We start from the raw sequence: 12,678 nt of genomic DNA on the forward strand, positions 1-12,678 counted from the left end.
TCAGTGTGCACATTAAGATTGTTACATTGCCATTATTCAACATAGGCAGAAAATAACATGTAAGAAATATTATATCCCTGCATGAATGTAATACATGGTGAGTCTGCTTAGAAACTAACCACTCAGTTTTGGAACTCACAATGAATAGGAATGTTGCATTTCGGCACGTACACAAATCGCCAAGTACTGTTGTACTGTTGTACGTCAGTTTAGCTTTTCGCATATTAATTTTTTAAAGCGACCGTTCTGCTTCTCCTGCCTAGGTCCTAGATCATGCTTTGCAATTCATCGCCTGAGTCCCTTGGCAGGGCATTGTCATCAGTACTCAACATTTCTTAGTATATTTTAGTTGGTTTTTAGTATTCAACGTTTATTTGTCAAAGGCCCACAAGTAGAAACACCTAATGCAATGGTCTCGTTGTATGTAGTGGCTGTTGTGATTACATTAACCTATTTGTTATTAGAGGTGGTAAACATGTAATCAGTCATCACAGTACCATTCAAGTCATCTCAGCAAAATATTTATTCATTGCTATAGTATCAGGCCAACAACATTCCGGGAGTAGCGGGTCGGGAGCGCAGACCCTCGGCACGCCGGCATGGCCACTGGCCATGGTTCACTAGCCACTTTTACCGAGCTTGCCAGCGTTGGCCGGTCGTATCATCATCTGGACGCTGGGAAAGGAGTAGAAGTTGTTCTGCCTACGATTGGACGCTCCTTGCACTTCCCACACGATGCCATCCGCGAAGCTTGCGTGCGGGCCATTCATGTTCAAGCCATTCAAGTTGGAAAAGTGGCAGTGCTTGTACCACCAGGCGCCACGATACGTGACGGCGCAGTTTCTCTTGTCCCAGTCATTGTCTCGGTCGAAAGTCGAGAATTTCATGCCGTTGGTGTCGTACATCGAGTCCCAACCTGCGTATTGCGTGGCACATTGGGCTCAGCGTCAGAGCGACGAAACAATAAATTAAGCAGATCATATAAACTAACTTAATCGCAAACAGCAATGAAATGTGTCCGTTTAGTTATGCAGCGGGCTTTCGAACGCAGGGATTTCGCCCCTTTGTGCCGTTGAAATTAACTTTCCCTTATCTACAAAACCTCCGGAGGTCAGTGGTACCATTTAAAAAAGTAATCGCGAATAGGTTCTCGCATACATAACTGCACAAACTTATCACGTCATTTGGCCTTTTTGTACACCAAGCTCTCTCCGATTCCTTGAAAGCTGGCCACAGTTACTTAAATGAGGCAGAAGTGCAGCGTATTGGTTGTCGCAGTGACGCGTTTGTCAGTTGAACTTCCGATCTCAAGGTGTTCGTTGGCAGCGATGGAAGAACTTTCATCCAAAGATTAAGATACCGACGGGTACACAGAACAAAAAAAAACTGGGAGACAATTAGGCTCCGCCTTTGGGCATCAGCGGATATCTTTAATGGGTCCCTTCAGTGTCCTTGAGTCCTCTTAGCGTATCTCTTAGCAGACACTAACAATGGTTTTTCTTTCACCCTCACATAGCGCTTAACCAAGCTATAAGAGTACAATGCGACAGGATTAGAAATCTCTTCCGCGCAAGCGCTCGTTCTCTGTCGCCTAGATTCTACCTATATGCACATATATACGAAATCGGTCATTCTCTCCTTTACATTTATAGATCCCGGTATGTCCTCATACCACACAGAGCCGGATCTCACATAAGAAACACAAAAGGAAGTGATCCAAACAGTCGACCTACTGTTTGCCATCGCGGCGAAGTGTCTTACACCTGCAACCCCCCCTGTATGTTTAACTGTGGCAGCTGTTAAACCCATGATTTTTGTTTATGCCACAACATTTTCTTCGTAACGCGCCCGGCGGCATAACGCGTGACGACTTAACAGCAGGCCACGGTGGTTCGCCCAAGTGCCAATGCCGGCATTCGTGATGTCTAGAGTTCCTGCTCCTTCCACTGCTCATTCTCGCTGCTGTGTGACACCGGACGCTCTACTGTGAATAGAACCATTGGATGCAGAACCGGCGGTGTGCAAAAAATAAATGTCGGGATTGATGTATACCTAGCCTGCATTCCCCACCCCCAAGTTACTGCGTCCGACTACTCCATCTCTCCTGGCAGAAGACACCGCTACCAACAGTTACTAAACACTCCATGTGCCGCGCCTAAAGCTTAACAACCTTATTTGAGTGTGCAAAGTTTTGTGCTAGCTTAAGGCCCCCACTCTGAAGCAGGTATAAGTGATGTGCGTCATATATGTGTGTGTGCATGACATCGACGGCGACTGCTAGGCGTCGAATCTGTGTAGGTGACGAGTACCAGCCAGTAATTTAGCTTCATACTCTCCTCTCGCACTCTCCCTTTCCTTTCTCTTTTCCGTGTGTGGTGCAGCGGACCAGGGTCACGTTACCGCCGCAGTCCTTCCCACCTTTCCTGGCAATAAACTTTGCCGATGCCTCTCTACGAGTGGCACCGACCTGCAGCGCTACTACAGCTGACGCTACCTCCCCGATAAACGTACGGTAAGTATTCGTCCGCAGCGGCGCACACTGCGAACATACAGTCATGTGGCCGGTCATGAGATGGTCACGTGTCATCACATGTTAACCCAGGTTGCCGAAAAACTTGCACATCCTCGAGGCATTAGGAAAAGGCACGCGTCAGCACGCCAACCGCTTTCTCAGAGTTCTGTGCCTTAGCAGCCGAGTATAAACAGATTTTTATTGTATTCAACTTGTAACATACAAGTGCAATCACTTGCATCGTTTCTTATCGTGATTTTCACGTGGCAACTGCATAGATGGGTTGCCTTTTTCACATTTCTGGTCTATTCACTTGTTAGGGACAGCGCGCAGGAGTGCTCTGCTATCCTGGGGCTCGTTTTTCAAAAAAAAAACAGCTAGAGCTATTAGCAGCGCTCATCCTGCCTGCACCCATTTCTTCGCATGCTGTCAGTTGCCATTCGTATACACAACATGTGCGCCCAACTGGCCCGAAATTCCTTCTAAAGGTACACTTTACTTTTTGCACGCGAAAAGATGTCAGTGTTTCACTACGTACCACTCGGACGCAGGAACCTTCCAAGCCTCATCACGAAGCGCTGGGCCTCATTTCCAACCTTTATGCTGTCGTAGTCAACAACGGTGGTGACATTACCCTTTAGAACCACCCTCAGCTGCATCTTTTCCGGAAGCGACGTCAGAGCATGTAAAACCCTGTTGCCTGCAAGAATCAAAACGAAGGAATAAATTCCATGGTAGTTCCACAGAAAGGAGCGAAAACTAGGGCAGAAAAGATACGACCATAATTGGAACGCACTGATTTCAGACTGTGTGATCTGCATCACTCTGGAAAAAAATGAAACACAGTTTTAGCCAAGGGGACGCCACCTTGCAAAAGAAGGTACCCCGTGCTGACGTATTAGTTCCATTTTTCGGCCATTCCATTCTTTAACGGCGTTAGAGGGTTGCATGTTCCGGAGCCGTTCTGCTTACGAGGTAGACGTCACTCAAATTAGCCTAAGTTGCAACACGGGAGTCATCAGAGGTAGAAAGTTTGCCGTCGTTCTTCGGTGTAGACAATGCTGATCGCACTCTTGCATAACACTTTCGGCAGACATCGAGTGATAACTGCAGAGATGTGAAATTAATACTAGTTATCTCGGTGGTGTGTGCGTTCATGTATGCAATGACTACTTCATAAAAACCATGTGTATTCGCGTGCGAGTGCCCAGCTCCGCGAATGCACCGCAAGGGGGCGACATCGCGTTCGAGCCATACGTGCAATCAGCGATGCTTCTGTGCTGCTCCCCTTTTTGGCACATACACAAGGTTAGCATTGACACGGTAGGAGACCTTACGAAGAACAGCTGGCAGAATAAGAAGGCATGTTTTCTTCATGACGAGTGCGTTTAGCATTCTTCTGCCCAAACAAGCCAGATTTTTTTCTTTACTATTATTTGTCTTAGCTTGCTGGTTTACTCGTCCAGTGGTGAAAATAACGATCCTCGCTTTTCATTCAGGCCACTTTATTGGCGTCTCCATGGTTTTGTGTCTCTACAAAGAATACCAATAACGAGATTTGTTTTTAGTTGAAGCCACTCTACTGATGTTGGCTTCCTGGCATGTTTGACATGGTTCTATTAAGAATTCTTATTTTGCACTGAAAAGACAAATAGGATATACGATTGCATGTTTCCATACGAAAAGGACCAAATTATGCAAGAATTCTTATCAGGTAAATTGTTCTGTCCGTCAGCCACTAATAGCTAACTAATGTGTATTCAGTGGTGTCATCTGTCAAGAAATGCCATTGTCCACCTCCCATTTCAATGGCGCAGGTCAACATAAAAACTAAACCAAAGGAATCAATCACCAAAGAATTCCTTTAAAATACAGCCTCAGTTGAAGTGGTGGTACGTATTGGTACAAAAAAATTTGTTTTAGGTACACCTGAAAATCCTTATTTCTGGCCTATTTTCCCTGCAGAGGTTTGTAAATGGCTAAAACGTTCGATGTGTTAAAAATCCTACAAAACTCGTGCATGCTTCCGTTTCGCCAGATCTTACACCGTCAGTTCGCTTATAAACGGACAATTCTCCGCATGGAACATTAAAGGTATACTAAAGAGGAATCTGAACTGATCTTGTTACCGCAGGAACTCAATCTACACGTTCCGAGCATTCTTAGAAACTTCGAATTATTGTCCTGTGCGGCCGATTTTCTCACTTAAATCGGGTTATACGTCTCGGCTTCGGCCCTTTTTCGAACTCACAGCTGACGGTAGGAGGAGTCAAACAAACCTTTCAGCCAGTCCCGTGGCGGCTTGCCGCTCTGACACCGGCAGAGTGATACGTAGCGATCGGCGAAAGCAAACAGCCCTGGCATATTTTTATTTCCATGAGCCTAATTATCAGCTTGTGTAGTTTCTGAATGACTCTGTTTATTCACGAAAGCCTAAAAAGCAAAATAAAAGCGAAAGCGAAGCCGACACGCCACTGCCTGAAAGACACTCCACGCGTCAGTTGACTCCTCCTACCGTCAGCGGCAAGTTCAAGGAAAAGGTGGGAACCGGGACATTAACCAGACTTAAATTAGGGAAATCGGCCGCACAGGACAATAATTCGAAGTTTCTAAAAATGCTCGGAACTTCTAGGTAGAGTTCCCGCGCTAAAACGACGAATTCCGATTCATCTTTAGTGCACCCTTAATTCTCAAGTATGCACTCAATATTCTCTCTTGCGCATTTCAAGCCAACGCGATGACGTCACACTGCCGCGGGAGGCACCATAATCTTCGCAATAAATCTTTAATAGTGTGAGGGAGAAAAGAGATAAGAAAAGGCAGAAGGTATAAAGGCGTCGGCAAGGTAAATCGGCAAAGTCACAGCCTGTCACAAGCTGTGGATTTGCCTGTGTCACAGAGACTGCATCATAGCCTGGCAAAGCCACAACCTGGTAGTATTTTTCCTGTGTTTATCAACTTCCCAGTTATGTCCACCGACTAGCTGCTTCATACTTCAGTATTCTCCTAAACCTTGCTGACACTTTTCTATGTGCCCATCAGAGGTCACGGTCTGACGGATGCTTGAAGCGCGCATTGCACATCCCATCAGCATTGCAAAATTCCGCTCAAAATCGTCAGCATCCGCGCGGCAGGTGTACAGCTAAGCCGCCGGCAGTTACTTGTGCGAATAATTCGGCGCTCGGAAGTTATTTTCTTCGCTGGCACCATTCGGGGGCTACGCATACCCATTGTCGAATTACATAAGAATTACCTTCCGAATTCAAATAAACGGCTGTCGGTGCCATTTTTTTTCTTCTTCACTTAGTAGAGTTGCACACTTCTCGTCATTTCTCTATTTCCTTTTTTTTTTCTCAAGACGGCTCACCGACATGCCGCGCCGAATTGTAGTGGCACATAATATATGCCAACAGCATCATAAGTCTGGTGCAAACTACGTACCTATCCAGTATTCTTTGGCTGGATCCCCGAAGCCCTTGGCGTACTCGTTCCAGTTCCGGTAGAAGAAATAGGCAGTGTTGCCGTACTGGCCCCTCTTCTGGAATACCTGCGTCACAGTGAAGGGGTACACAATTGTTGAACGCAAAGCCCTGCTACCACTGAACCCGCAAAGTAAATGTCACTTCTAATAGCTTTGTGATCCACCTATAGGTGGCGGCCCTATCGCTTTACTAATGCGGATAGGTAGCTGGCGGCGCTCGCACAAATGTGGTACTATCAGCGCCAAATGAAACGCGAACAAAACACCTGAAACGCGAGCACAAACAATCAAGCATATTAGCTGCTGAAGATGAAATACAGGCGTGGCCTATTAACACTTCAGAAGAGCGGTGCTTTCGCCTTCGGTGGGAAAATCAAGTGCTCTTGTATTTTGCCTCCCTAGAATGATATCTGCGAGTTGTGCTGTTTGCGTTTCAATTATCTTGTTCGCGTTTTATTTTGGCGCTGATAGTACGCGGCGGCGACTAGCTCGCAAGTTTAAAGAATGGTTTTATTTCTTCTTTTTTTCGACGAAAACTTGCCCTCTGGAATGGATGTGTGCTGTTCCGCTTAAAATGTTCTATATTTCGGCAAACTCTACGTGAACGAAGAGAATATTTTCCTAAAAAAATGATTGAAGGCACGCGACCACATACCCTGTGTTTTGTGACTTCATCACGTGGTTTTGCATGCGGTTACTTGGTCCCGCACTCGCGGTTCTGATATTTTTGTAGCCTAACATTTGCGTAATGGCAGCTTCGTTTTTTGTTCGCCTTTTCACCACTCTGCTCGCCGCTCCCTGTCTCCGCAGAACTGGTTTATATGGGCGTCAGGAAGGCAAATTCCAACTCCAACTTCATCGATTGGATTTCGCTTGGGGAAGTTTCACTTTGGTGACTTAGTAATGCACTAGGCAGGAAAATGCCATTCCAAACCTATTTTTTTCCAGCAACGTGCTGCCTATTTGCTTCCCACCTGTTCTATTTATATAAGGCCAAGCCTCTCTGCCTATCTTCCACAAAACGCTTTTCCTTGGACAGACGACGAACGGCGGGACGATATATTACCTGATGCGGTACCATCTTCAAAGCCAATGCAGATACTTTCCGCGCTGACCTTCATTGAAAAGCTGAACATGGTCTGGTTTCTCTGGCGTCTTTCAGTCGAGAATTTAGTGGATTAAATTCCGCGCTGACAGCGTACTGCCTGGCAGGTTTGTCACAGGCATTGAACTCGCGTCTATTCTGGCTAGACGACAATCTTATCCACACTATTCCCCCAATGCACTATCGCCCGGGCATTGCACAGGAATTTTCGGCGCTCAAGAAAGCTGACTGTTCCTGTCTGAAGAGTGATTCTGCCGAGATGAGTGTGTTCGAGCAAACTAACGAGCTCTTATCCAGTGGACCGAAATTGCACAAACATTGAATGTACATCGTTCTTTGGATCAACGGCAAAGTCCACAAATTTGGGGCGGTGCTGGGCTGACACGGCTTCAAGAACTCACCTCTTGCCTGAGCTCCCGTGCTATAGCTCATATCGAGCGTGGTAGTACTTTTAAAATCGATTAAAATAGCCGGAAGAAAATACTAGAACAACTTGATCGTGTATATAAATTGCACAAAATGGCTTGTTCAAACTACAATCTGCTTGGCAGCAGTTTTCAAGCCTACTGTTGCGTCAATACCTGTCGGATCCCAAACCTAATTGACATGAAATATACAATCGCTGGGCGGATACCTTCAGTGTTCATGACGGCGACAACTTGCTTGTTCCTTTTTGCTCTGACACAGCCCCCAACACTGTCGTAGATGTGCTTGTCACGCCGCGCGACAGGATCTTGAAGTGACGATGCTCTACAGAGGGAGTCATGATCCTGTTTAACATCGCCGATATGGACTATAATTGCCTTAATTGCAGCGTAGCATGATAGCGTGTTCATATTTCTTCAATAAAAGGCAGACAAGTAAAAAAATGTGCCCTGAAACCATGGAACAAACAACAGTCACCAGGAGTGTGTACACGTGCATGCAAGTAAGCATTGCTGGATACCAGACGACGCAAGCAGGCCACGTAAAGGAGATCTCTCTTCTGCGCCGCAAGGTGGCGAAGCTCCGCCATCTTGCGGCCAAATTAAGCGAAAAATATGAGATTTTTGCCACGACAAGGAGGGGATCAAAATCTGGTTACCCCCCACAAAGTCATCGACTTTTTGTGTTCGAGTACCACGTTTCCGAAACCAAGAATGAAGATACTAGGGGGCACACATGATGCATCTTAAGATTCGAATGCGCATTAAAGAGCCTCATTGTTGCTACTTTGTTATAGATTAAGGCAAAAACTGGCTGTAACCGAATTTTCCAAGCTTCTCTTTCTACTCTTCTCTTTCTAGCTCTGTCTGCCTTTTCTTTCTTGGTTCTCTTTCTTCTTTCTTCCCTGGTACGTTGTGATGACATCACCAGTTCATCCAACCTCTCTCTGCCAATCATTAATTTAATTATCACCTGTCGCAGTGGCAAGGTTGCTAACGATCCGTTCGAGCGGTTGCCTCCTGCCCTAGTGGGCAGGGTGTGATGATGTCATAAGGTGACAGGACTCAGTCTGGTGGGAGATTGCCACCTGCCTAGGTGGGCTGGCTCTGATGACGATGCAAAAGACACGTGATCTTTCTCTCGACTAATCAGCGAATTTCGTGACACAGGCGGCCATTTTTTGCGGAATGCGCAGTTCAATGTTAAAGCATTAAAAATATCGTGCATTCCATGGTGTGTTCCAAATGGTGAATCGGTCCAGCTTGGTCGAATAGTTTTAATGTGCCAGCACGCCAAGATTACTAATACCTGTTTCAATCTAAAGTGAAGAACTCCCGCTTATTTTCAAGCAAATACGAATTGATATAGAAGAAATTTTCTTCTTCGTATTCGCCGGACATGCAATGTATAATACCCAGAGGATATCAGCCAAAAGCTTTTGAAGCCGTACTCGCTGTTTGAATGCTCCCACTCCCCTCATTTTTCTCAGTGAGCGTTTAGCGTCTTAACGCACAATTTTTTTTTGTCTCTGTTCATTTTTTGTTTTGCATTCTCAACAACGACGGCATTACGCCCGGATAAGTGCATTATCATTCGTTTAAGATATACAGCAGGCGTCCTGTTACGTACCAAAGAATAATTACTGGAACAAAATGTATTTTCCAGCGGGCATTGCACATTTTGAGACCTTACGCAGTACTTTCTTAAGATCCTACGCATGCGAATATTTCTTCTTAACACAACTAGGGATGTCATCACAAATCCTTTAAAAAAACGGATTTAATCAATGCAGGCTCAGCTAACCGCGAACTCCGTCCACTTTTTCCTGCACTTGATCGCAGGCAGTAAGCGACGTTATTCAAACTACATTCCTGATTCAGGCGCAAGTTCGCCACCGAGCTCCACCTACCGTCCAGCCTCCACCGTCCATCTGCATGTCGCAGTACACAACAGACCCCTTGGCTTCCTTCGGATTCGGAAAGATGGTGTAGACGCCGCTCGTCGTCTGTCCGGCACGCAGTAGGTCGGTGCAGTGCCGTGGACGTACGGTCTCTGCGCAAGGCATCGTGTTGTGTACGAGAGGAATAGCAGGTTGCGTCATCTTTTCTGTCTCTAAATCAAAATAATCGTGACAGTTTTACGAGATTTTTCAAAAACTGAACAGGTGGGTAAATTTTGAACGGAATAATATAGCCATGAAGGAAAAGGCGTAGCTGTCTGACATGGTGCCATCAAAACGGCAGTAAATTACTACTGCACGTGCGTCACTGTCACTGATGAGCCCCATATATCTACCTGCAATGACGTATTTGCTTCATGTTCGAATTTTGTGTGCATTCGCCTGTTCGTGTATTTTCTCCGCGTTCTAAACTTTTATTATACCCCCCCCCCTATGTAATGCCCACACGAGCCTTTAGGGTAAATGAATAAAAGTGCCAACCTCTGCAAAAAAAAATGCCATGTTCGTAGTGTCTGTAAAAGTGCATATTGTCCAATACGAAGCTGTTCAAAATGTCTAAGCGTTATAGAGAAATAAGAATTCCGAACCCAGAGAACCTTCTTCACTAGTCGTCAACGCAATTGACACATTTTATAACGCAAAATGCGCTCGACATATTGGTTTCTAAGTCTTCTAATCCCTGACAAGAGGACATTTTTGTTGCATCTTTCGAAGTATTGGTCAGTGGCCACTTTGGCTCATCATTATTCGAAGGCGCTGAACTCCTAAACAAAACGTTCATGCTTGTTTTCACTCGCTAAAATGTCGTCTCGTTCCTAGACAGAAAATATCCTGTTTTTTTTTAAAGGTCCGAAACGCTTAAGAAAAGATTGATTTTTTTTAGCCCTGGGGCTTTATTGGGGGCTGCAGAGGGCACCAGTTAAGAGGCATAATGCTTTATAAGCCCATTAAAAAAATTAATATATAATTAGCTGTTCTAGTTTTTATTGCAGGGGGTATGTTGCATTAGCAGATTTGGAGATCATCCTCCAAGCAGTCTAGCGAAGAAAAACAAGCTTCCTTAAAAAATTTTTAGCGCTCGTCAGGAGGTGAAAAAAGTCAGCCTGTGAGGCATCTTCGCACGCACTAACTGAGCGGTGGTGAGCTCCTTTGACGTGGATCGGTTCGCCCTGCGCTTTGCACAAACTGCTGGGGTCACTTGTGGCCCACACTGCCGGCTTTGCCAGCGCAAAAGCAGTTCACGTCGTGCACTCATCCATTGAAAATAACGTGTCTTCCTTTTTGCCACTCCAACAGAAGACAATGACCCCAAAATTGTTTGGAGGCAGGAATGCCAGCTTGAAGACAAAATGCATTAATATGCAACGCGGTGGGAAACCACGAGACCGTACAGCGAACCGAAGTCTGGGCCTCATTTGACGTCAGCAGCGTGATCCAAAGCGATGGGGATGCAAAGCCAGCAGCCAATGCGTCTCCTTGAGCACTTTTGCCGTCAACGGTATTTGGCCCACGGTATTTAGGCTCGTTAGTTAGCTGTTTCTGAATGACCGTAAGCTGCAGCCTACTACGTGAGCACCATTATGTTTTGCTCTCTGCAAGTCATAGTAGAACGGACACGCGTTTTTGTTTGTTTTTTTTAACGTCCTAGACCGTTTCCCCGAAGCATTCCTAACGCTTCATCAGGATAATTTTCTCCACGCTGGTTTCGCGAGAGTTTGTTCTAAAGAAAACAAGAGCACATTGCAGGACTTCTGAAAGGATTACGACAGTCAACAAACTGGCTTTTATGTTTTACCTGTCCAGCTTTATCCATTTCATGTCTAGGTATTACAGTGTCTGCAGACACTGCACGCAGGAGCACTTACGGAATCGCTAAATGTTGTAATAGTTGTTTTTAACACCATGTATTCAAAATTTTGGTTTTCTATTCTTTGGGAAAGATTTTAGGGACTAGCCAGAGCAGTGTCACTTGGTAAAATTTCTCGCTGTAAGAATTTTCATCTCTGTGCGACTTGTAATGCAGAGAGAAAATCAGTACAAGACACCAGAACTTACTCTTAATATTTGCCAGCTCTTTCGCCAGTTCTTGAACGCGGTTCTGAGCATTTGCAATAGAGGGCGTGCCTGCCGCTGGGCTTGCCATGATGCTTGCCCACAGTGCCACACAGACAACGCTGATGTATGCGCTGAAATTCGAAGTCATTGTCGCTGAAGGCAGAGGACTCCTAGGGCGATTCCTAGAAGGCTGCCTCTGGAGCTGAAATAACCCAGAAGATAACGCCACCTGAAACAGATTTTTGTGATCCAGTGCTTTTTTTAATATGAGTAAAGCACAAAGTTATTCAGGACTCCATGCACCAAATGCTTCAAAATGTGTTTGCATATGGAGGTGCACCTAGCTCTTGTGTTCAACTGGGACTTAGGGCCAAGTCAGGTGAATTCTAGTTTCACCTTTTGTCCTCTATACCAAGCCACTGTGTTGTCTGAATATATATACAGAGAGAAAGAGAGGAGTATAAACTTCGTTAAAGGAAACATCTTTATTTGACTCGACGTTTCGATCGGAGGATCGATCTTTTTCAAGAGTGATTTTTCTTCGCTAGTGTTTCCACTTTTATAGGGGATGGACTCAGAACAGGTGAGCGAGAAACGGATAGAAAACGCATTAATGAGTAGATAGAAGAAAGAAAATACGAGTGAAAATAAAGAAATAAACATGCATAGGAAAAAGGGGGAGTGAGTCCGCGCAAAAAAAAAAAGGAGAGTGCGCAGAACATGTAAGGATTAAGGAAATACAGTATCCAGATGCGACCTCTGTTAAGCAGATCATGTTCGCTTATTGACAGGCGTGTCGGGCTGAGCCGAGATGGTCGACACGGTGCGTGGCCGTGCAGCTACCTTCGTGGAAGAATGCCGGAGCTTGTTGCTCCTCCTGGCCGCGAGGGCAGGGGGGAAAAGCTCTTGACCCAACAACAGAGGGAGAATGAGAAAAAAAGGAAAACAAAACTGAAGTAGTGTTTTTCTCAGCATTCGGCAATAGTGGACCCGTCGCCGGTTTAGCCGATGAGGGTGAATAATCAGACAGAGCGGAAAAAAACGGAATGGAGGTACTCGAAGGAATGTTACCAGTACAAACGGTAGAAATTGCTAATGAGAAAAAAGGAAAAGAAAAGAGAGCTATGTGGCCTTAGCGA

At 45.4% G+C, this 12,678-nt stretch overlaps 1 protein-coding gene across 2 annotated transcripts; it reads right to left on the bottom strand.

Moving 5' to 3' along the window:
* Positions 1–587: 587 nt before the first annotated feature.
* Positions 588–11,702, bottom strand: LOC149363019 (techylectin-5A-like). 2 transcript variants are annotated; one of them, XM_089569858.1, is made up of 5 exons: positions 11,540–11,702; positions 9,434–9,576; positions 5,954–6,059; positions 3,051–3,212; positions 588–916 (listed from the first exon to the last, which is right to left on the bottom strand). In XM_089569858.1, the coding sequence occupies exons 1-5, from the start codon at positions 11,685–11,687 to the stop codon at positions 621–623; spliced, it is 855 nt and encodes a 284-aa protein (XP_089425984.1). In that variant the 5' UTR covers positions 11,688–11,702; the 3' UTR covers positions 588–620. The 2 variants fall into 2 exon arrangements, with proteins under 2 accessions (XP_089425984.1, XP_089425983.1); XM_089569857.1 differs by lacking the exon at positions 3,051–3,212 and having other exon boundaries at positions 11,540–11,698.
* Positions 11,703–12,678: the final 976 nt, after the last annotated feature.

This window comes from Amblyomma mixtum, chromosome 2 (genome assembly GCF_055824585.1).
Source record: "Amblyomma mixtum isolate Tamu chromosome 2, ASM5582458v1, whole genome shotgun sequence".
Taxonomy (NCBI): domain Eukaryota; kingdom Metazoa; phylum Arthropoda; class Arachnida; order Ixodida; family Ixodidae; genus Amblyomma; species Amblyomma mixtum.